The sequence below is a fragment of the Cydia pomonella genome, chromosome 25, assembly GCF_033807575.1.
Source record: "Cydia pomonella isolate Wapato2018A chromosome 25, ilCydPomo1, whole genome shotgun sequence".
Classification (NCBI taxonomy): Eukaryota; Metazoa; Arthropoda; class Insecta; order Lepidoptera; family Tortricidae; genus Cydia; species Cydia pomonella.
This window is the reverse complement of record NC_084727.1, coordinates 9,321,806-9,347,472: the sequence shown is the minus strand read 5'-3', so window position 1 is coordinate 9,347,472 and position 25,667 is coordinate 9,321,806. Positions and strand designations below refer to the sequence as shown.

At 37.0% G+C, this 25,667-nt stretch overlaps 2 protein-coding genes across 3 annotated transcripts; one reads left to right on the top strand and one right to left on the bottom strand.

The window, feature by feature from the left end:
- Window positions 1–1,484: 1,484 nt before the first annotated feature.
- Window positions 1,485–11,416, bottom strand: LOC133531367 (gastrula zinc finger protein XlCGF49.1-like). Its single transcript, XM_061869530.1, has 5 exons — window positions 11,261–11,416; window positions 8,675–8,782; window positions 7,024–7,214; window positions 5,017–5,207; window positions 1,485–3,504 (listed from the first exon to the last, which is right to left on the bottom strand). The coding sequence occupies exons 2-5, from the start codon at window positions 8,764–8,766 to the stop codon at window positions 3,397–3,399; spliced, it is 582 nt and encodes a 193-aa protein (XP_061725514.1). The 5' UTR covers window positions 8,767–8,782; window positions 11,261–11,416; the 3' UTR covers window positions 1,485–3,396.
- A 606-nt stretch (window positions 11,417–12,022) lies between these two features.
- On the top strand, window positions 12,023–25,127 carry LOC133531366 (pyrimidodiazepine synthase-like). Of its 2 annotated transcripts, none has more exons than XM_061869527.1 (6): window positions 12,023–12,210; window positions 20,095–20,265; window positions 21,173–21,339; window positions 22,496–22,598; window positions 23,666–23,799; window positions 24,338–25,127. In XM_061869527.1, exons 1-6 carry the CDS (start codon window positions 12,183–12,185, stop codon window positions 24,455–24,457), a joined length of 723 nt encoding a protein of 240 aa, XP_061725511.1. In that variant the 5' UTR covers window positions 12,023–12,182; the 3' UTR covers window positions 24,458–25,127. The 2 variants fall into 2 exon arrangements, with proteins under 2 accessions (XP_061725511.1, XP_061725513.1); XM_061869529.1 differs by lacking the exon at window positions 12,023–12,210 and adding an exon at window positions 14,919–15,056.
- Window positions 25,128–25,667: the final 540 nt, after the last annotated feature.

Below are 25,667 nucleotides of genomic sequence, written 5' to 3'. Positions count from 1 at the left end.
CAGATAAAAGTAACATTCTGTACGGTAACGCAGCAGAAAAAAAGTTTGCTCCCATACAAAAATGATGTGTCCCTGATTTTCGTATGGGAGCAAAAAGATCTGCTTTTCTTTGCTAGGAGCTAGGGAGTCTAGGGACGAAATCAGTGTGATAACTAAATAAAACTATGCGACTCATATCCGGCACACTGCGTTCTACCCCATGCCACTGGCTCCCAGTTCTTTGTGGAATCCTGCCACCTGATTTGCGTAGAAAAGATGCGCTTATGAAAGAGACTTGCAAAATTAGAGGTAACCCAATTCTACCAATACACAGTGAATTCACGCACCCTGTAAATAGTCGCCTGAAGTCCAGGAACCCTTCCTACAGTATTGCGTCAACTCTTTCACAAGGAGACTACAACGCTAACCGGGAGTGGATGCAACTTTGGAGTACAGCAATGGATGGAAGGTTTGGATCGGGGATTATTCCGGGTAAGAAAATAGATGGGTTCGAGCTGCCGAGGCGGACATGGTGTAACCTTAATAGATTGCGGACCGGCCACAGTCGCTGTGCCCTATATAAATATCGTTGCGGGTGGGTGGAGTCTCCCGCCTGTCACTGTGGTGCCGAGGAGCAGAGTATCCGACATATTTTCCAAGAGTGCCCATCTACTCGATATACTGGAGGCCCCCCGGAAGACCTGATCAAACTGAACGACGAAGCTATCAAGTGGATTAATTCTTTGGAGGTCGACTTATGATTTCTCTGTATCTGTATAACATATAACAATGCCATACGATTAAATAAATAAAACCAGTGTTCCAAAAGATGATTCACCCTAATTTTCAGTACTGCTAGTTGATAATAGATGTCGCGACGAACATATAGTCTAATGCTCAACAATTTTCAGCTAATATTATAACCGGATTAACCGGAACTCTATTTTCAACTCCTTCTGCTTGTAATATTAGTTGTAAATTGTTTTGGCAATACTTTTCTCGTCAGTCGCGACACTCGTGACATCAGAGGGCCTACCGCGAACCACGTTCGACGTGTTGCCTCTCTGTCGCACTTGTAAATTCGTACGTAAGTGTGACAGGGAGGCAACACGTCGAACGTGGTTGGCGGTAGGCCCTCTGGTGTCAAATAGCGGTACTGGTAAATCCACTACTTGACGCTAGATGTCGACTACGAAATAACCCGCGTTTTAGTAAGAAAACTGATGTATGGAGTTAACACTCTTTACTTATATTTCTCTATACTATAGGTAATATTTCAGATTTCGCAGGTACTTTTTGGGTGTGATATATCATGATTTGTGTAATTCCGCGGATAAAGGTACCTTGTGGCGGTTGGCGCTTACGTATCACCATTACTTATGCAGTGCTACGCGACGTAAGCCAGACCCCCCCCCCCCCCCCAGGTACCTGTATCCCTGGAATGTCACATTTAGTTTCCGTTAGAATGTGTATTATTTGTAGGAAATTTTATTAAAAATCATGAATGTAAGTAAAACTATGTATTTAATAACATTAAACTTAATTCCATGAAACAAAATCGTGTAAATTCTAAATGTCATAATTAATATTAATATTTCTATACCAATTTCATAAAATACCAATCCATTCATACCATACAACCAAAGATTAAGGCTATTCACACACTGAAAACACAATATAGCGAGGCAAGAGGAGCAACAGATTTAAGATTAAAGGCATGCATTCGCCGTTGTGTCAGTATGTGAAACGCCTTATATCATGAAAAAATAAAATACAGCCATTTTCATGTAAGTACATATTAATTGAATTACAATTCTACACTTAGGTCCTCTGATTATGTAGATCCCGGGATCCGTTCGGCGACTTAATCCAAAAATAGGCGCACGCCATTGACTTATAAGGAAGGTAGAGGTAAGGAATGAAATTTCCATGTATCAAATAGTGTCCGTCAAAAAACCTTAAATAGGTGGCGCTACAATAGCTAGAATATTTGAAAAAAAAAAAAACAAATCATAGACAGCACACTTAACTCCGTCAATAACGCCTAGGTTCTTTGCTACTCTAGCGCTACTCTGGAGAGATTTGGAACTATTATTTATAGCTGACAGACTTGCAACATATGCTTATGGAGATTGCATTCCTTACCTCTACCTTCCATACGCTAGAAAATGTTACCGCTTGATGTAAAGTCAGTTGCAGAGATAGCTGACCCCCCTGCGTAGACTGTTTACATCATAGAGAAATATAAGTAAAGAAAGATTGGTAACTCCATACATAAATTTTCTTCCCAAAACGCGAGTTATTTCGCAGTCGACATCTAGCGTCAAGTAGGGGAATCTATCAGTACTGCTAGTTGCCAATAGATGTCGCGACGAACGAAAATAATGCTCAACAATTTTCAGCTAATATTATAACCGGTTTTTTTTTTTATACTACGTCGGTGGCAAACAAGCATACGGCCTGCCTGATGGTAAGCAGTCTCCGTAGCCTATGTACACCTGCAACTCCAGAGAAGTTACATGCGCGTTGCCGACCCTAACCCCACCCCCCTCGTTGAGCTCTGGCAACCTTACTCACCGGCAGGAACACAACACTATGAGTAGGGTCAAGTGTTATTTGGCTGCGATTTTCTGTAAGGTGGAGGTACTTCCCCAGTTGGGCTCTGCTCTAGATCTGGAATGACATCTGCTGTGCTGTGCCCTACCACACAAGGCGAGATGACATTCACAATGCCCATACCTCTCTTTTGGATGTAGTTTAAGGACATACCCGGGTCCGGATTAACCGGAACTCTATTTTCAACTCCTTCTGCTTGTAATATTAGTTGTAAATTGTTGAGCAATACAATTTTCACCCATCACAACACTTGAGACATCTAGTGTCCAGTAGCAGTACTGATAATTCCGCTACTCGACGCTAGATGTCGACTACGAAATAACTAAAGTTTTGGTAAAAAAAAACATGTATGGAGATGAGATGTATGGACTCTATGGTTTATTATTATTTATTTATTATTTTAAACTTTATTGCACATAAAAAAAGAGTACTACAGGCGGACTTAATGCCAATAGGCATTCTCTACCAGTCAACCATAAGGCAAAACAGAGAAACTTCAATGTGGGTGCAATGAGAATTAAACAAAAAAAAACGTAAATTTTAAGCGAAATAAAATTTCTAAATAAATACTATAGTATGTTTCATTATACCTTATGACATACATACCTTATGGTTTACGTGCAGGGGGGTCATCTATCTCTGCAGCCAGCTTGACGGCCAAAATATTTTGCATTAACTTACGCATCTAATTCAGTACCCCTTTGTTTTTGATTTTATTTCATATTTTCCGAATGAAATAAGAGATCAATAACCGGTAAAAAATGTCAATAACCAACCTTAATATTAATATTTCTTAAATATTTACACCATCATCTGCTCCAGGAATTCCTTTTTGATTTTCTTGTCCTTTTCGTGTCGTTTCGAATGTAGGACTAGCTTGCTTCGCGTCAGGAACCTCTTTTTACACACCTGGTTAACAAAAAAGTGTTTTAAGTGTACCGTCAACAGGGTGAACACGCACACACGCACGCACGCACGCACGCACACACACACACACACACACACACACACACATACACACACACACACACGCACACGCACATACACACACACGCACGCACACACACGCACACACACACACACACACACACGCACACACACACACACGCACACACACACACACAAATTGTATGATTCGATTGGAAATAATAGTAGATTTTCCCAAAAATTCGATTGAAATTAATAGTAGATTTTGTATGATAAGCGAAATAAACCCCGGCTCGTATCAATGAGTTTTTTGGAACTTATGTACGAAATATCATTTGATATTTACCAGTCGCTTTTCGGTGAAGGAAAACATCGTGAGGAAACCGGACTAATCCCAACAAGGCCTAGTTTACCCTCTGGGTTGGAAGGTCAGATGGCAGTCGCTTTCGTAAAAACTAGTGCCTAGGCCAAACCTTGGGATTAGTTGTCAAGCGGACCCCAGACTCCCATGAGCCGTGGCAAAATGCCGGGACAACGCGAGGAAGAAGACAATTTGTGTGGGTATTTTTTAACAAATTTTCGGTTAAATCATTCATCACAGCCATCCCTATTCAACCCGATTGACAGTAATTCATAATTTTGACAGATGGTTTTAAATAACCGCCGGTGGCCTGGCGGTAAGAGCGTGCGACTTGCAATCCGGAGGTCGCGGGTTCAAACCCCGGCTCGTACAAAGTATGTAAAGGTATAAATATGTAGGTAACAACAGGCGGACTTATCGCTAAACAGCGATCTAAACTATCTATCTAGCGATCATTAGGGTCACAACTCACAAGCCACGTAGGATAGATTCGAATACATATGTTTATATGTATGACGACCGGTCTGGCCTCGTGGGTAGTGACCCTGCCTATGAAGCCGATGGTTCCGGGTTCAAATCCTGGTAAGGGCATTTATTCGTGTGATGAGCATGGATATTTGTTCCCGAGTCATGGGTGTTTTCTATGTATTTAAGTATTTATAAATATTTATATATTATATATATCGGCGGAGGAAGCGGTGGTGGCCGAGTGGATATGACGTCCGACTTTCAATCCGAAGGTCGCGGGTTCAAATCCTGGCTCGTACCAATGAGTTTTTCGGAACTTATGTACGAAATATCATTTGTGAGGAAACCTGCATACATCTGCGAAGAAATTTAAAGGTGTATGTGAAGTCCCCAATCCGCATTGGGCTAGCGTGGGGACTATAGCCCGAGCCTTCTCGCACATGAGAGGAGGCCTGTGCCCAGCAGTGGGACGTATATAGGCTGAATTATTATTATTATATATCGTTGTCTAAGTACCCTCAACACAAGCCTTATTGAGCTTACTGTGGGACTTAGTCAATTTGTGTAATAATGTCCTATAATATTTATTTATTATTTATTTATTTATTATATGGTGAAATGACCATTCCCCTTGCTCTAACGTGGTCATTTAAGTTAAGACTCACCTGGCATTCATGTGGCTTCTCCCCCGAATGCATCTTCAAGTGCATGACCAGATTATTCTTCTGCACAAAACTCTTAGAGCATATTTCGCACTCGTGTGGTTTGTCCCCGGTGTGTATTTTCTCGTGCCGGTCGAGGTCCGCTTTCCTGTAGAACGACGCGCCGCACTCGTGGCAGTTGAAGTTTTTTATACCTGAAAATTCAAAAGATGGTCCGATGAGGGAGGTGGGGTGAGTAAGGTTGCCAGAGCTCAACGAGGGGGGGTGGGGTTAGGGTCGGCAACGCGCATGTAACTCCTCTGGAGTTGCACGGAGACTGCTTACCATCAGGCAGGCCGTATGCTTGTTTGCCACCGACGTTGTATAAAAAAAAAAAAAGATGAAATAGAAGACACGGCTGGAAGGACTAAAATATGGACCAGATTAGTGCAAAATAAGGAAGAGTGGAGAAGATTGGGGGAGGCCTTTGCCCAAAGGCACACAGAATCGGCTATCGTAGATTAAGGAAAAACTATAGATACAGTATAAAATCTTATACCTTTAAACGAGCAATTCTTGTATATATATAAATATATATATTTCCGGGATCTCGGAAACGCCTCTAACGATTTTGCTGAAATTTGGTATATGGGGGTTTTTGGGGGTAAACAATCGATCTAGATTAGTCTTATGTTTGGGAAAACGCGTGTTTTCGAGTTTTCATGCGTTTTTCTTTCGACGCAGAATATGGTCGCTAATTTCGTGTTGCCGGCCACTGTCCGTCTGGTCCAGCGGGTTAAGACGCGGACTGCTAAACGAGTGTTACGGGTTCGAATCTCGCCCGGTGACTAACTTTTGTTTTTTTTTTATATGTTCAATTTTATATATAATTTTTTAATTTTTATTGTTTTAGACAAGTTTAATTTAGGAAAAAAATGTAGTTAAGATTATCACCTATACACCACCATATTACAATAAATAGTTATAACCGAGCAACGCTCGGTCACCCAGGTACTGTATTTCTGATATGAGGCTATAAATAAATAAATAAATAAATACCTGAAAAAAAGGGTTGAAATTAGTTTTTCAGTACATATGGTGCTACTTTACCGCACCAGTGCGAAGCATATTACGTTACTGTGTTGAACATTTAAAGGGCCATATGTACTGTAAAACGTTGTACGATACATGTGCGAATAGGTAATTCGCAACTCGTGTCGATTTAAAACACTCCCATCGGTCGTGTTTTAATATATCGCCACTCGTTTCGAATTTCCTATTTTTCGCACTTGTATCGTAATGTACTATTAACTAAAATAGGAAATTCGAAACGAGTGGCGATAAATTAAAACACGACCGAAGGGACTGTTTTAAATCGACACGAGTTGCGAATTGCCTATTCGCACATGTATCGTACAACGTTTTACAGTACATATGGCCCTTTAAATGTTCGACACAGTAACGTAATATGCTAATTTTCGCACTAGTGCTATAAATCCATTGCTCTTAACTCTTAAGGGTATATAATGTTAATTAAACCTCGTAACTGTCAGCTTCCGCTCCGTTGGTTGGTTGAAAAAAGCCATAGTTTTCCGAAATTAATTATACCTGGATGCGTCATTAGGCGGGTCCACACAGAGCGAGAATACCTACGCGCGAGGCAATTTCCTCACGCACAAACCGGCCAGTATAGACGTTCCTCGGCCGAGGCGCATGCGCGTTTTCCTCACCTGAGCACGCCGCCTCGGCCGAGACACGTCTACACTGGCCGGTTTGTGCGTGAGGAAATTGCCTCGCGCGTATGCTCGCTCTGTATGGACCCTATTCTCGAATACCAAGGGGAGGCAGAGCACCGGGCACAACACCTCGGTTCGCCGGGGCTCTCCCAGAAGTCGTCACCAACATCAAGGGTCTGCCATGCTTCTTGGTAGAGTTGGGTTGGCAAGAGTAGTGCCGACAACCCACCACGCAAAATAGATGCAATTTTATGACGTATAGTTGCGGAAACCAAGCCCGTGACCCATAACCTACCTTGATGTGTGAGTGCGTGGATACTAAGATGCCCGAGCTGTGTGTAGGTTTTGCCACATGTAGTGCACATATACGGTCGTTCTCCTGTGTGTGTGCGTTTATGCTTTTTGAGTTCGTATCCGGTTTGGAAGATCTTGTCGCAGTCTTCGCACGGGTGAGGGGATTTCTTTACTACACGCCGGCGGCGTTTTCTGAAAAAGAACAAGTTACTGTAAAACATGTTATAAATTTGACGACCGGTTTGGCATAGTGGGTAGTGACCCTGCCTACGAAGCTGATGGTCCCGGGTTCAAATCCTGGGAAGGGCATGTATTTGTGTGATGAGCATGGATATTTGTTCCTGAGTCATGGGTGTTTTCTATGTATTTAAGTATTTATAAATTATATATATCGTTGTCTAAGTACCCTCAACACAAGCCTTATTGAGCTTACTTAGGGGAGGGGGTGAAAATAGATATTTTTTACGTGAGGAGCGAGCTGGACGATTACTACACGAAAGCCTTATTTTAGATAACAAAGTAGGAGAATCGATAAGATTAATTATAATTTTAAATATAAAATAAAAGGACTTTGTCTATTCTAGATTTATGGCACTGAAAGTAAGCTAATGAAAAACTAATCTGGAAACGCGTTTTACCATGTTTTAATCAACACCTGGCAATCCATTGTGGGTTTTAGTAAAGTCCAGCTATATGTTTACTAAAAGCAACTACCGAACAATGTCATGCTCTACAAGCATACTTAATAAATAAATAAATATTATAGGACATTATTACACAAATTGACTAAGTCCCACAGTAAGCTCAATAAGGCTTGTGTTGAGGGTACTTAGACAACGATATATTCAATTCAATTCAATTCAAATATACTTTATTCATGTAGGCCTAGCAACAAGCACTTATGAATAGTAAGACAGTATTACATATAATTATCTTAATCTAATTATCAGAGCAATTTATTGATGTTGTAAATATTATTCCATATATAATACTAATGAATATAATTCATAGATCAAATTTAATACTAAAACTTTCACAAAATATAGTCATACAAAAAAAAATGTATAAAAATACTAGTCTAGATTGTTTCTAGAATAAATTCTAAATGTCAAACAAATATAATAAAAACAACAAAGGAAATACATGCATTGGAATATCCATTTCATCATCATTATTCAAATATAATAAATAATTAATCATTTCGAATCACAATTAATCCCACGTTGTTTTATCATTCATGTAGTCTTGTGTGGTATATTAAGCTTTAGAAATAAGTTCACGCTTTACATGATTCTTAAATTTATTAATTGATAACTCAGTAATATGGTTTGGAAGTTTATTATAAAATCTCACACAATTACCCATGAATGAGTAATACCCATATATATAATATATAAATATTTATAAATACTTAAATACATAGAAAACACCCATGACTCAGGAACAAATATCCATGCTCATCACACAAATAAATGCCCTTACCAGGATTTGAACCCGGGACCATCAGCTTCGTAGGCAGGGTCACCCACTATGCCAAACCGGTCGTCAAATACTTAAGAGTTACCACGTCACTTGACATTAGCAAAATCATCATAGATTTGATGGAGGCCATATTTTAAAAGAAGAAAGAACAAGATTTTGAAGCAGCTTACTTTTGTGGCTCCCCAATATCTGTATCGTCGTCTGAGATGAGGATGACCTCTGGTTTCACCACTATCTCCTCAACCGCTAGACCTGCCTCCATTGTTAATGGTACATGTCTGAAAACAATAATTTATAAAATAAGCAACTTAAATATATTTTTAAAATCATTTATATTGAGATAATATAAGCTTATGAGGGCAGTATTTAGTTAGTTAGTTAGTGCTTCTGGGCATTTTCCGCAAATCGACAACTATTGTGCGTATTTTGCGTGAAACGAGGTAGCGCTACTCTAACCACCCCAGTTCCTCCACTGAGCCTAGCAAAGTTTTCAGGTTACTAACTGCCTCTCTCTCGCAGTATTTATCATGTTGTTGTCCTAAAGCACCCCAGAGGTGCAAAGGGCCTTCACAAGCTCGTGCCACGCCTTCCTATCTTCAGCTCGTCTTCTGGCCTCGCTCCAGCTCAACCCGACCGCTCGTAGCTCTCTTAGGACGGACCGTTGTCAAGAGTGTACACGACGCCCGGAGCCATGGCTCCCGTCCGGCGGTTTCCATGCGAAAGCTATGGTAGCATTATTCGTTTCCCCTCTTCGAATAGTATGTCCTATCCATCTCCGTGTCGTAATTTCTTCGTCAATGAGTGTTTGCCGGCATATACTCCATAGGTCTTCATTTCAAATGGTTTTTGGCCAGAAAACGTATTTATCATACTGCAAATATATTTATATAGGGTCGGCAACATGCATGTAAGGGGGCGTCCATTAATCGCGTCATATTGTATAGGGGGGGGGAGGGGGTCAGCAAAAAATCATCAATGATCACCACAGGGGACGGGGGGGTTTGGACACGTATCACGTGTATTTTTTTTTTCATCTGTGCTATACTGTATTATAGTCAATAAAATAAAAATAATAGTTTTCCGCCCTTATTATCCTTCACGTGTACTTAGGTTCATTTGTTAGAAAACTGTTCTTTAGTTATCGAAAAAAATACACGTCATATTGGATGGGGGGGGGGGTCCTGAAAATATCACCAAAGATCACCATGGGGGAGGGGGGGGTCTAAAACAAGCCAAAAACGTATGACGCGATTAATGGACGCCCCCTAACACCTCTGGAGTTGCAGGCGTCCATAGTCTATGGTGACTGCTTACCATCAGGTGGGCTGTATACTTGTTAGCCACCAATGTGGTTTTTTATCTTTCTTTGTGTTAGATCTAAATAATTATATAAAACTGTATTGTATTTATATAAACCTATAGGATGTCTCAAGCCCTTTATAGTACTTCTGGTCAATAAGTAGACAGATTTTTTTTATTAGCCTACTTTAGTGCTCCACTGCTGGGTAAAGGCCTCCTCTCCTTTTTTCCACTTGACCTCGTCATTGGCATTTTCCCACCATTTCGGCTAGTATGCGTCCAAGTTGTCCCGCCCTCTCATTTACGATCTGCCTGCACCATCTATGGTGTTCCATGGCTCCCACTCAGTAACCATTTTGACCCACTGAATACTGGATATTTAAAAAAAATGTCTGACTGGGAGAATTGAGTATATTCAAAAATTGTGCAATATAGATACAGTACTGATAGAAAATGCACTTCTTAAACTACATGGTATCCCTTTATGATGACCGGTCTAGCCTAGTGGGTAGTGACCCTGCCTATGAAGCAGAAGGTCCTGGGTTCATGTATTTGTATGACGAGCACAGGTATTTGTTCTTGAGTCATGGATGTTTTCTGTGTATTTAAGTATATTTGTATATTAAATATATTGTTGTCTGAGTACCCACAACACAAGCCTGCTTGAGCTTACCGTGGGACTTAGTCAATTTGAGTAAGAATGTCCCTATAATATTTATTTATTTATTGTAGCTGCTAACTTGAATTTCGAAACATTGTTCAAATATTGTAGTTTCAGTAATAAATGATAAAAATGGGGTTGTCATTTTTTTAACAACTTTTTTTGTGGACATACTCACAGGCAGTCTCTATATCTATGTACGACCAACTGACAAACTCTAGGTCCATGGGGTCCCAGCCGGCACAAGTTTTTTTCCAGAAATCGCGAAGCATGTGGTGGACGTAACTGGTGACCAAAGAGCTGGCGGCTTCCTAACACAATGGATCAGTATTGCGATACAAAAAAATGCCGCCAGCATCCTTGGCATCTATGCCTCAAGAGCCTATTTTAGATTTAAGCTAGTTATAGTAATCCTCTGTATATATCCATTATGTATATTGTCATTGTAAATAAAATGTTACTGACAATGACCTTGTAAATGTATGTTTATCATCATAAATGTAGTCAATTTTATTTATGGTCCAAAACAAAAATTCCTTTTTTTTTAAATTAATAGTATTTAAAAGCGACATAACCATCTTTGAAACATTTATTAAATGTACAGCTATGACGAAAATACACTTACAAATATTTAATTGAATTAATTAAAAATCTAGCATAATAAGCTACGCAATAATAATAAACCTATATTACCAGTTATCAAAATTGGTAATAATCGCCTGCCACGAAAAAACAACCACGTTAATGGTAATATGAAAAAACTTCCATGTTTTTTTATACTTAATTGCATACTTACAAGGTCAACAACTTTATATATATCGTTCCAATAACAGCGATAACCAATAAATTAGGTATATCGGTTCTAAACTTTGTTTAAATAGCAGAATTTAACTTGTATTTCTTGTTACTAAGTTTATTTTGATTTCTTCAAAAGAAAAATTCGATAATTTGCTGTCATATTCATGTCAAGTGATCAGATTTGTTGCCATGTAAAGTTTACAGCAATCTACTAAATTGCAACAGTGAAACAATTATTAGAATTGAGATTTTACTTATTAATTTCTACAAAAACTTACGAGGTAATTTTTGAAAGGTGACAATGTCAAACAATTATAAAATTCAACCTTTCTAATCCTGTTGAAACTTAAATACAAATCTACTAGTTTTTTACAAAGTAGTAGGATTCTAAAGACCTGGCAACACCAAGTTTGCGTTTTGATATTGCACAGGAATAATATTCATATACGGGACTATCGTGTTTATCAACCCATTTCCGAGATATTACATAAAAATATTCATGGGAATCAGGGACTAAATAATCCAACAAAAAAAAAATTGAGATTAATAATTAGTTTAAGTATTTTCATTGGATTACTTTATATTATCTTGTAAAAGGTGGTTCTAATAAAATAAATAATGTAAAATATTAAATAAGGGAAAATAAGTATAAAATAGCAAAAAGTCAATAAAACATTAATCACAACACAAGTTGGCCTTCTCCAAAGGCAGTTCGACTAAATTAAAATGAAACTCCACACTTCTCAATCAAATCAATGTTTTGACATACCCAATTTGGTAGCATAAAACATAATCGGGTCAACCATGATGTCATATCATTAGCTTAATTTTAAAAGTGACGTACCATTTCTACACGAAATTCGGTAGACCGAGCACCTATTTATTGTATTTAGTTATTTTTGTACGTCTAGTGTTTTAAAATGTCGTACTTCCAATCAAGATACGCCGGTGAGTGAGTTTTTTATTCGTTTCGTGTATTTAAACATGAAGGTTAAATGGAATTACCAATTGTTTCCTTGTTTATTTAGGTAATTACCGGTTGTCATGGTAATTAAATGTGTTTAATCAATTAATGCAAATATTGAACAAGAAATGTGATAATTTAACCTAATATTTGCATTAGTTTTGAGCTTGAATATATTGCAGTAATTTTTAACTAACGCACTTTTTTAAATGTTTATGACTTTTTAATTGGAGGGGTTGTTTTAAGACTACCTTCAAATCTTTTTTTTTTAATTCGACATACGTTATAATTTATTCACAGTTACTCGTTGTTTTTATTGATTAATAATTTCATTATTTTCACATGTAAAAAGTAATGCATTTCAAAAACAGTTGGATAAAGCCTGTATTTATTATTTATTCTGTTTTCTGTTATTAGTATGAAACAAACCAGCTGTAAAAGGGTGACGTCACCCTAGATGACGTTTTGTTGATATACGGTTGATATGAAAATGTACCTACCTATACATCGTTGACCTTATCACAATGCCTTAAGGCTCATAATTGTAAACATATATCGATCCAGCCACATATATCCAGTTGTTTTGAATTAAACTATGTACAACCCTAGAATAAATTTTCAATGCATAACTATTTTTCTACAGTAGTTTTTTTTTTCAAGCTTAAACAATGGTTGTATTATCATACTAGGTATGCTATTTATCAATAAAATACATACAGCTTATTTAAAATATTTGCAAATTACTTAACCTATTCTTTAAAATAATCTACTCTTTTTTTTAAGCGTAAATAATGGTTGTATTATCATACTGTGCTATTAAACAATAAAATATATACAGATTGTTTAAAATACTTGTAAAACGCTTAAAACATAAAAAAGAAAACTAGTTTAATACACTTAAACAGGCAGGTACCCACTATAGGTAGTTCACATCGATTAACGGCACAATGTAGAAGTGACGTAACCGAAGAAACGCAAAACTCCTTGACCTGAAACGTATTTGGTTTGTATATGTTACTAGCTAGTTGCATGCCTTAGTGAAGTCGTTAAACCGTTTGTAGCTCAAAGCTCTTGATTCGAGAGACTAAAATGGTTCTTAAGAAATTTGTTTGAGCAATGAATATTTTTAACTGATTTACAAAAATAGGTGATCAGTTTGCCGGTTTTTTTCATACTTAAAGAGATTTAAAATTCGATTAGGAAACTAAATTACATTAGGTATTAAAATAAATGATTAGTACAGTCGCCATCTGATATATTGGAGCGGCTGAGGCGCTCACAAATATCTGAACACGCCTCTATTGTCAAGGCGTTAGAGTGCATGTTCAGATATTTTTGAGCACCTCGGCCGCTCCGATATATCTAATGGAAACTGTACCTTAGGTTAAAGATTAGTACCTAATTTAATCAATATTACGTCGTAATAATTATAATTAAATATATGAGGATTCCCCTAACTAGGTACTAACTAATTTAATATGATCAATATGATCATACACTGCCATATGTGTAGTTATAACGAAAAAGGGAAGCCGTTTGTTAAAATGATGCATTTAATGGCTTAGTAGTACTAAGCCATTTGTAGCACTTTTTTTAAAGCTAGCTATAGATATGTGGCGAATACTAAATACGTTATTGAGTTCATTAAATGCATCATTTTAACAAACGGCTTGCCTTTTTCGTCATAACTACACATATGGCAGTGTATGATCATATTAAAATTGCATATTATGACAAATTACACAATAAATACCACAGAGTCACAAGCTAAGTTTGCAGAGATTTTGATAGCCCAGACGGTGCAAGTGTTATTTTAAACGCCAAATTTCTATGAAATTATGACGTTTACTTAACACTTGCACCGCCTGTGCTATAAAAATCTCTGCCAACTTAGCTTGGTCTGACTATACAAATGTTTGTATTAGGTAGATCAAATTATCCTATTGATGTCACTTGCGCTTCTAGTGAAGTATTTTTCGCAAGATGTAATAATATTTATTTACAGTACATATGGGGCTACTTTATAGCACTAGTGCGAGAAGTAGCATATTACGTTACTGTGTCGAACATTTAAAGGGCCATATGTACTGTAAAACGTTGTACGATACATGTGCGAATAGGTAATTCGCAACTCGTGTCGATTTAAAACACTCCCTTCGGTCGTGTTTTAATTTATCGCCACTCGTTTCGAATTTCCTATTTTTCGCACTTGTATCGTAATGTACTATTATGTTCAAGATAATGGCAATCGTTTATTCATATTCGTATATTATGACCTTTACGACACGAAAGAAGAAAATAAGACAACCTCTATTCGTGTCTGATTACAATTAGCATACATCAAAAATTCGTAGATACGGAAGGTGTAGGTAAGGAAATAAATCTCCATGTACCAAAAAGTGTCATCAAAAAACCTTAAATAGGTGGCGCTACAATATCTAGAATTCTAGAATACTTGAACAAAAAAATCAAATCATAGACAGCGCACTTCACTCCGTCAATAGCGGCTAGGTTCTTAGCTACTCTAGCGCTACTCTGGAGAGATTTGGAACTATTATTTATAGCAGACAGCTGGACACTTTTGCAACAGTTCTACCATAAGAGATGTCACTCCTCTTCGATGTTCGAAATGACATTGACATGTCACAGTTTTCAACACCACACTCCATATTCGTAGATAAATCAATAGTATTGGGCAAAACGCAACCTGCCATTGAAATAAACAGTTTTTAACACAAACACATTTAAATATAATTATAAAATAAAATATTTGGTCATCATTCGTAAATTCATTTCATCTTCAAGTTATGTTAAATGTTGTCAGAGCCTTGTAAGTATATCTTTGTCTTACGTCATCATATACAGTTATGTTTGAGGCCGCTACACCACTGTTTTAATCTGGAGCTCGAGAGCAAGGGATTAGAACTGCTTTTGGAACGCCAAAGTAAATGATTTTGGGTTAAAAAGTCATGTTTTATTTACTATAACATTATACATAATGGATATACACCGTGTTTTTTTTGATTTGCGTTAATTTCAAGGGTACATTTCTGAACTTAAATTATGTAACTTTCTCAAAGACACCGGTATTCTAATTAACTCCATTTCGGAGATAATCAATATTTTATTTTTATCTTATAAAGCCCTTATGAGTGTGTACCCTTACCTTAGGACCCGTTCACATCTTGATTAGTGTTTAGTACGGGTTAATACATTTGCTACTAAACGTAAGTACTACTCGTATCTCGGACGACCGATGTTCGAAACGACATTGACATGTCACAGTTTTCAATTGTTTGATTGAGATAAATGTAATGCCCGTGGCAACAACAACGCTATATGCAACATTTAATTGTTTTTTATAACAAAAAAAATATTAAGTTTTTTTTTTTTTAAATTAACTATGTCATGTAGTTTCCTTAAACGTACTTACCAATACCCCGAAGTTACCCGAATTCAATAAAAACACGGTGTATACAGTGATGTTACTATAACTAGGTTAAATCTAAAATCGACCCTTGAGATCGCTACCCTTGAGGCATCCAAGGATGGCGGCATTTCCTCGTTGTATCGCAATTGATACGTTGTGCGAGGAAGCCGACAGCTCTTCGGTCACCAGTTACGTCAACCAGACGCTTCGCGATTTCTGCAAAAAACTTGTGCGCGCTGGGACCCCATGTTTACGTTTTACAATGGTCGATTACTATAAATAGAGTATTTGTGAAGTGTTAAGTGCCTTATCTAGCGGTGTTAATGATACTTGACTAATTGTGTGGATGTAAAGATTAGACATGGATAGTTATTTGTGCATCAAGAGAGTGAATCTTTTGCTGCAATTATGATTTTGAGTCCCGGGATTTTTAATAATCAATTATACATGTTGTAACAAAAATAGTGGGGGTACGTTTAAGGATATATTCGGGATCGTGTTTTGATTAGGAAATAGTAGATTACAGATAAATTTAGTTTTTTTTTCTATGGGGCAGGTCGTCCAAGCCAGCCGATCTTCCATACTAAGGCCAAAAAATGTTTTTTTCTACTTTTCCCTAATCAGTACACGATCCTCACTATTGTTGTTACACCTTGCATAATAGAATCTCAAGCGTAGCGTGACTCATAGCCACGATGTCCAAAAAAACTTTGGTCTCGTGTGGCACGTACAACTATTACATCCAGTAAAAATAAAATAAAAGCTCCTTTAAATATATTTATAAATTACGCAAAAAAACATCATTCCAATTCCTATTCCGATTCCAATTCCAATGCCGATTCCGATTCCAACTGCGACTGCGACAACGACTGTCACGTGACCAAACTCGAAAAATCATTGAAGATTCTGATGACGTCACAACTCTCGGATTGACACTGTTGACAGTTAGGCGATAAACAACAAATGACAAATGTCAGTTGACAGTTCGTATCTTCTACGTGTGTATGTAGTTATGTATCAAACCGTAAACTGTGACGTCACACAATTTTCAAAGAGCGTTTTGGGCGCGAAAGCATCTGTCAAAATATATTTTGTTAATTTAACATATTTAAAGCCGTTTTTAGTATAAAAGTTGAATTTTAGGGCAACTTTAATTAATATAGAACGTAATACAATCGGTTAAAAAAATTGGAAACAACCCTATTATATCCTATAGGTTATTAAGATATGTTTAGTAAACTAAATGTACAAATTACTTAGTTCTGTCTAGAATTATATGATCTGTGGTTCTGTTATTGTACTAATGGTGGACTTAATGCCAGTAGATTCTTTACCAGTCTTTTTTTAATTTAATTAATATTGAGGTCTTAAAGTCAAAATATACTAAATTATTTATTTGTGAAACGTGTAAGTAGATTTATTTACTAGCTCGCGGTAACCACGCATCAAATGCTCTGCATTACGAAATGTATGACACTTGAATGTATTTCCAGTTCTCGACCCATTTAGCGGGCAATCCGCGCAATTTCGACATCTGTGTTTAGTTTGACGTTTGACTTGTTTTATTTGGGCCACTTGCATCAATCAGTAACCCGGGGTTAACCGGTTAAACCTGGAGTTACCATGATTACCAGTACAACTTGAGTCTGGGTTAACGTTTAACCGGTTAACCCACGGTTAGTGGGATGGTGCAAGTAGCCCTTATTAGTACAATAACTTAAGAAATTCACCGGGCTTTGGACTGGCAGTTTATACTGTAAGACGAAAGTGACCTGTAGTTATTGATGTAATTAAAGAAAAAATCACACAATAAAAATACAAAACATTTTATTTACCATACCAATATACATAATGGATATATACAGAAGTTTGACTATGACTAGCTTAAATCTAATACAGTCGCCATCAGATATATCAGAACGGCCGAGGTACTCAAAAATATCTGAACACGCACTCTAACGCCTTGACAATTGAGGCGTGTTCAGATATTTGTGAGCGCCTTGGCCGCTCCGATATTTCTGATGGCGACTGTACATATAGGCCCTTGAGGCATTGTACCAAGGATGCAAGCGGCATTTCCTCGTTGTATCGCAATACTGATCCGTTGCGCGAGGAAGCCGCCAGCTCTTCGGTCACCAGGCCGCGTAGCCAACGTTACAATCGTTAACGCTCCGTAGCGTATCGTAGTCATCTCTCTCTATCACTTTTCTATATTAGTGCAACTGTGACAGTTGCGTTTCGTTCGCCACGGAGCGTAAACGATAGACACGGTGGCTACGCGGACTACGTCAACCAGACGCTTCGCGATTTCTGCAAAAACTTGTGCACGCTGGGACCCCATGGACCTAGGGTTTCAACTCCAAATTTTACAAAATGGTTGGTTGAAATGAGGCTCTTATATTTATTACGTTTTAAAATTCCGGCGCTATACGCTGCTCCGCCCGTTTTTACATTAGTTAGTCCGTTGGAGATGGGATAAAAAATGGATGTATGTATTTATTTTAATAGAAGCATTCATTAGGAAGGTTAAAAAAATATGAAGATGAGTATGATTATTACTTTTTTTTATGCTAACAATGACTCCCCAATCTCCCCATAGCTTCAATTAGTCCTATCGTGCTTGGTACTAAAACTTCGAAGCCTCATTATCTCTGAATGCCGATGGCTGGTTAGCCACGTAAGCTAATATGATGCCGTGCCGGTGGCCTTGGACACTTTCTCTGTAGTATATGATATTTATTTTATTTTATAATCTACCGGGTGTTTCCTGTAACAGGAGCAATAAATGAAACTGTAGGTTGTACTCCCCAAACTTACCAACATTTATTTTGTTCAACAAAGCCTTGGAGACCCTCTATATCTCTAAGGATAATTTAATATATTTTTCTATATTTTATCTCTGACACTTGGAGAATTTTAGTATTTGTTGGTTTTATTTTTTTTTCATAGTTTTTTTGTGTAATTTGACATTTAGTGACAGTATACATTTCTAATAAAGTATTTATTATTTCATCGATTCCATATTTGTAATTGTTTTTTTTTTTTTGTAATTTTTATTGTTTGTAAAAATGGACATGTAAAAGTGCCCCTGTGCACTTGAAAAAAGGATTTTTATTACACATTGAAGTTAATTTTAAGACGCAATGTATTGCGAATTTTGTTATGTTTAAAGCGTGATAAGCAACGTCAAATATACTGATGTCAGCGTACATTGAAAATAATATTAAATTTGTATGAAAAAGTTTATATCTAAAGATTTCATATTTTTTTAAAAGTGCTTTTAAAAAGTTATATCGTTTTAGGAGTACAATATATGGTTTAATTATTTGCTCGTGTTACAGGAAACACCCTGTATATGATATCAATGCTAGACAGTTCGCAAGCGCTAAATTAAGATTTTACTTTGTTTATTATTATAATTACTGATAATTATGTTTCTTCTTACTGCTCCTACAAGTTACACTTATTAAGGTCTGTTAACACATTACTTATTATTACATTATTTTTTGTACAATACTGTTTGTTGCCTAAATAAAAAAATAAAATAAGGAGAGCTGTTAAACCTAAAAACAGCATAGCAAAAAAAGAATGCAAAGTCTTCTTAAGACTAAACTTGAAATACCGTCATGCGTGAATGATTGTAGGTATTTATGTTAAGTGTTCATTCCTAGCGACAACGAATTTACTCGAGTTACTCGAGTACTTAATTTTAAAATGTAAATACTCAAATGAATCTGCGTATTTGCTACTTAGTGCGTATCAGTTATTCGTCTATCTGATATAAATATGCATTAGCTATTATAACTATATTTATTTCAGTTAACATAATTTATAATTATGAACCTCCAGGTCTTTTTGTTGTGTTTTCTTTTTGTTGGGGTACATCTTTTGTATTGCATTTTTGATATGTTTATATGACTGTTTGGTTTCTAAAAAAAGATTATGACAAAATTTGTTTAGAATAGAATTTACTTAATCGTACGGCATGCATAGCTAGACAATCAGAGTACAGGCTTTGAGGTTGTTAAGCCAGGTAACTACGTTGGGTGTCAAAGCATCTAGATCTTCAGTTGGCCCAGGATAGAGGTGAAATATGTGCCTAATATTAGATTATAATAAAAAACAAGTACAGTTAAGGACTGAAATATGTAGAAATGTAATGAAATCAAACCTTATGTATACAGGCCCAGAGTGTTTATTTAGTCACCTGAAATAATTTACGGGGTGAATATATAGGTCATACTAAGTAACTTTTAATATAGAAACCCCGAAATCGCGAAAAAAAAATACTGTCCCATAAAAAATGAATCGCAGACAATTTTTTTTGCGATTTTGGGGTTGATCCCATAGTAAAAGTTGCTCAGTATGACCTACATATTCACCCCATAAATTATTGCAGGTGACTAAATAAAACACCCTTTCCATTTGTATTTTCCAGGTTCAGTGCCACCCCCACCTCTAGGCGACAAGTTGCGCCTCTACCATGTAGACATGAACCCATACGGGCACAGGGTCCTGCTCATCCTGGAGGCTAAGAAGACTAAATACGAGGTTTACAAGCTGGATCCACTGAGGCTGCCTGATTGGTTCAGAACTGCAAATCCTAGGCGTAAGTACTAAGGGTCACTTGCACCATCCCACTAACCTGAAGTTAACCGGTTAAACCTGGAGTTACCATGGTTGCCTGTACAATATGACACAGGGTTAACGGTTTAAGCGGTTAACCCCAGAGCTACCATGGTTAAGGGCCGCTTGCACCAATCACTAAGCCGGGGTTAACAGGTTACAATTGGAGTTATCATGGTTACCAGTACAATTTGACACTGGAAATCGCTTTAACCGGTTAACCCCGCGTTAGTGGGATGGGCGCAAGTGACCCTACTATTACAATTTGACACTGTTATTGACACAATGAAAAACTAGGTTTAGTAGGTTTTCCTTTTTATTCAAAATTAGGAAAATAAAAATATATTTTTTTTAAAGCGAAACCGATAAACCTAGAATATATTATGCTGAAGCGATCGTCATCAAAATCAACGTGATTTGTTAAGATGATAAGAGACTAACTATAGTGGAAAACGTTTTCTCCCGAAATTGAATTTTATAGAAAAAAAAAAATACCGTTAATTCGCTATGATCGCAAAGCTATTCTTCCCACTTAAGCATATAAGTGCTTGCAAAAAAATCAATAATGCAAATAAAATAACTATGTTGCACGCGAGAGCATTTTTTAACCCCCGATTCAAAGCTTCGGAATTTCTGGCGGTGGTTCTAAGACATTGTTTATCGAAATCGGATCATCATAATTTGATAAATTAATGCTGAATTATTTTCGCGATTTAATAATATTAGAGGTATAAAAACAAATTAAATTATTTTCAGAAAATATTTAAATTCAGTTTTCAGTTTATTTAATAATTGTATTGATGTTCAGCCACAATTTATCTTTTTCTGCGGCTATACAACCCTAACAGTCATCCTAGCAGCCAGTAATCCTTAAATATTCTTTATTCCAGTGAAAATCCCAGTGCTGGAAATTCCAACGGACCAAGGAGACAAGTTCCTGTTCGAGAGCGTAGTGATTTGCGACTACTTGGACGAAAAATATGGTAGAGGGCAGCTACACTCACGGGACCCTTACGTCAAGGCGCAGGACAGGCTGCTCATTGAGAGGTTTAATGAGGTAATATTAGTATTTTTTTCTTTATTTGATAAATCGTGACAAAATAAGGTGAGATAGAGCTTATATGGACCAGACTACCACTAGTTATGACATTTCTTCGAGTGTGGTAAACTGTTGGTCACGGGATCCTTACGTGAAGGCGCAGGACAGGCTGCTCATTGAGAGTTTTAATGAGGTAATATTCGTTTTTTTTATAAATCGTGACAAAAAATATGAGATAGAGCATTATATGGACCGGTAGGGCTAAGATGGTCGGCTCTTTATCATTTGTCACCATGCCTGTCACGTTCTAACAAGTGTAAGCGCGAAATTGACGGGCATAGTGACAGGTGATAAAAATGGAATCATGCTGCCACCGCTATCACTAGTAATGACAACATTTCTTGGAGTGTGGTGATATGCAACTACTTGGACGAGAAATATGGAAGGAGGTAGCTGCACTCTTGGGATACGTTAAGGAGCAGTTCAGGCTGCTCATAGAGAGGTTTAATGAGGTAATAATAATAAGTATTATACAATTTTGGAGGCTCTGTATATTTCAATTTGCTTTTATTTCATAAATCTATAAATTTATAGAAGAAGAAGAAATAATAATTATATTAGAAGGCAATGAGTAAAAAAAAATCGGGACAGCGCATTTTTTCATTAATTTAAAACGATTTGACACATCAGTCCCGTTTAGGTGAGATATTGCTAGGCGGCTTATGGTCAATAAAGATTATGGTGGATAATATTTCCCACTATATCGTAGGCTTGAGTTGAGTCGCTTAAATGGTAGAGAATTGAACAGACAAAAACAGGTAACCTAGTGTCAAAGTGGGTATTTCGCCAGAGATGGTGATTTTTTCTAAAACTACATAAATAAATAAATAAATAAATAAATACTTATTATAGGACATTATTACACAAATTGACTAAGTCCCACAGTAAGCTCAATAAGGCTTGTGTTGAGGGTACTTAGACAACGATATATATAATATATAAATATTTATAAATACTTAAATACATAGAAAACACCCATGACTCAGGAACAAATATCCATGCTCATCACACGAATAAATGCCCTTACCAGGATTTGAACCCGGGACCATCAGCTTCGTAGGCAGGGTCACTACCCACTAGGCCAAATTCTAAAATGTCATGTTTTGTTTTTCAGCTTATAAAAGGCAGTCTAGAGTGCTTCGACACAAACTTTGCCTACGGCAGTGAACAAATCGTGCAAACCTTAGATATCTTCGAAAAAGAACTCACTGCGAGAGGTATGTTAAGTATATGTATGTGTGGTTTTAAATTAACATTTATTAAATTCTTCTGTTCTTTTATGTGTATGTTTTTGAAGTGAGACACTTCAAGTTTACTATTATATTCGTTTGTTATTACATATTCACTAATTTAATACACATCCATTACAAAAAATTGTCCCTGTGAGATGCAAATTCACATCGGTATACCTTACGAGGCTCCGGAGAATGAAATAATTAATCCTCCCGAGTCCCGCGATATCGTGTCGGCAAAAATAGTATTTTATACAATAATGATATAATAGAGATCTTGTCAGTCGAGTTGAGACGAAGCTTGCTGAGTTGCCTAAGTAAGATTGAAAATCTTGATTATATCACTATTGTATACAATACTTTTTCTACGAGACATCTAAAATAATGCTTTTTTTACTATAAAACCTAACTGAGAATTGGTAAGTATCTCAGTAGACAAAAATGTAGTACAAAAGATCTAACCGCGCAAGTAATTAATTAGTCCCACTCCGCGTGCGTTTAGTTTTTTTTTATGGGAACGCGGCGGCACGTGATTGGTAATTTTTTTATAGTTCACTACAGCGTATCGAAATGACTATTATAGTTGAGTTAGGAGCCCATACATGAAAAGTACGCAATTATAGTTTGTTGTACGAAATGTTAAAAATGTCCATTACAGTCGACGAGTAGAAAATGTTAAATTTACGTTCCACAGACGGGAAGCACACGTAATTTCATACAAAATGTATAAGAAGTACAGAGGCGGCGTTAGGCGTGGGCGACGTAGGCCCCCGCCTACGGCCTCGCGGTACAAGGGGCCTCGCGCCTCAAATAAGTACCTATATCTGGGTAAGGTAAAAATGCCAGTGCCACCAGAGGGCCTCGCAAAATGTACCTTGCCCACATCAAATTTTGATCTTGCCCCGCCACTGAAGAAGTAAAATACCTCTACTGGGATTTGGAGGTTTTATTCGTTGTCGATGACCAGGTATTGAGTCCCAAGACTCAAGAGTTGTAAGGTGTTCAATGTCTAATGATGATAAACGTTAATATTCTTCTAAAAACTGTTTCAGGTACGAATTATTACGGTGGTGACCGGCCCGGTATGCTGGACTACATGATTTGGCCGTGGGTAGAACGGCTGTATCTTCTGCGTTGCATTAACGAGAGGAAATTCGACGAGAAACGGTCGCTGTTCCCTAATTTTGTAAGTACAATATAAATTAAATAAATACAGACATAATATTATATTACAACGCATATATAAAGAGATTATTATTCTAGCCGCAGATATCTGAAGTTAAATGTCATTATTATATTTTGACGACCGGTTTGGCCTAGTGGGTAGTGACCCTGCCTACGAAGCTGATGGTCCCGGGTTCAAATCCTGGTAAGGGCATTTATTCGTGTGATGAGCATGGATATTTGTTCCTGAGTCATGGGTGTTTTCTATGTATTTAAGTATTTATAAATATTTACACATTATATAATTATATCGTTGTCTAAGTACCCTAAACACAAGCCTTATTGAGCTTACTGTGGGACTTATAGTCAATTTGTGTAATAATGTCCTATAATATTTATTTATTTAATTTTAAATTATGTTCTACCGAATTAAGGATCAAAACGTGACTTCACCGACTACAAAATCCATTTTTGGCGTTATTCATAACCGTCTGTCAAAACCACCAAGCCGTTGATAATACTTACGGAAACTGATATCTTCATTAAAAACCTTTTTTCAGGCCGATTGGGGCGACCAGATGCAGTTAGATGAAGTGGTGAAAAAGCATGCCAACTCTCCAGCCGAATATTTCGACTACTACAAGAACGCCAGAACACATTCAATGGGATATTATCTTTGAAAATGTAGACTTCAAAGTGTAGAGAAAGACACACACAATTCACTATAAGTAATAGTATTCATGAGTTTAAATCTAGGATATTTTATTTCAGAGTCCACAGCAAGCTTCTCCGCATATCATATACATACAAACGGAGTTTCGTTCTAATTTTGAAACTACGTGTTGGATTGTAATGAAACTTTGCACATAAAATGACACGAGGTATATCTATATATGTAATTAATAATATATATAGCTTTTATTTATATAGCTCCAGATAAAAAAATAAACGAAATACAGCTAAAACAAGTTTTGTATGCAAACTTAAATACGCTGTATTTTTTTAACTATGGTATCTGAAGCTACATAAACTAATTACAGGCATAGATATACCTTATCTTATTGTAAATACAAAGTTTCAGAGCAATCTAGCTAGTCGTTTGAAAATGAGAGCGTAACTACGTTTGTATGGAGAACCGAGCTGGCTGCGGACTCATTAGAGTCATTAGTCGCTTCGTCTAGGCCATTCCGTTGAGGCCCGATAAATATTATCGGGTTATATGCTTCTGCCACTTTAGTTAGCATATATTATTGTGGGTGATTTTCTTAAATGTGTTGCTCTATAGCTTTAGTATTTTTCAAATAGGAAGGGTACCAAATCTACAACTACAACAAAGATTTGGTGTTTTTAGGTCATATTATGGAAGGTGAAAAGTGTCATCAAAAAACCTTAAATAGGTGGCGCTACAATACCTAGAATACTTGAAAAAAAAAAACAAATCATAGACAGCGCACTTCACTCCGTCTATAACGCCTAGGTTCTTAGTTACTCTAGCGCTGCTCTGGAGAGTTTTGGAACTATTATTTATAGCTGACAGCCGGACACTTTTGCAGCAGTTCTACCATAAGAGATTTCGCTCCTTTTAATTCCACACTCCATGGGTCATATATTCTATGGAGATGACACCCGTCATAATTTGAAAAATACTAGGTTAAGTTCTATAATATATTATTGACCACTTCATGGTAATTGGCCACTCCAAAATCAGAAAGAAACAAGCCAATAGAAGTCTTATTGTTAAGAGTGCCTATGTTGTGGCCAATAACTAGCAGTCACCCTATACTTTCAAGAGTATACTATGTTGTATACTACTTGGACCCGGGTATATCCTTAAACTACGTCCAAAAGAGAGGTATGGGCAATGTGAATGTCATCTCGCCTTGTGTGGTA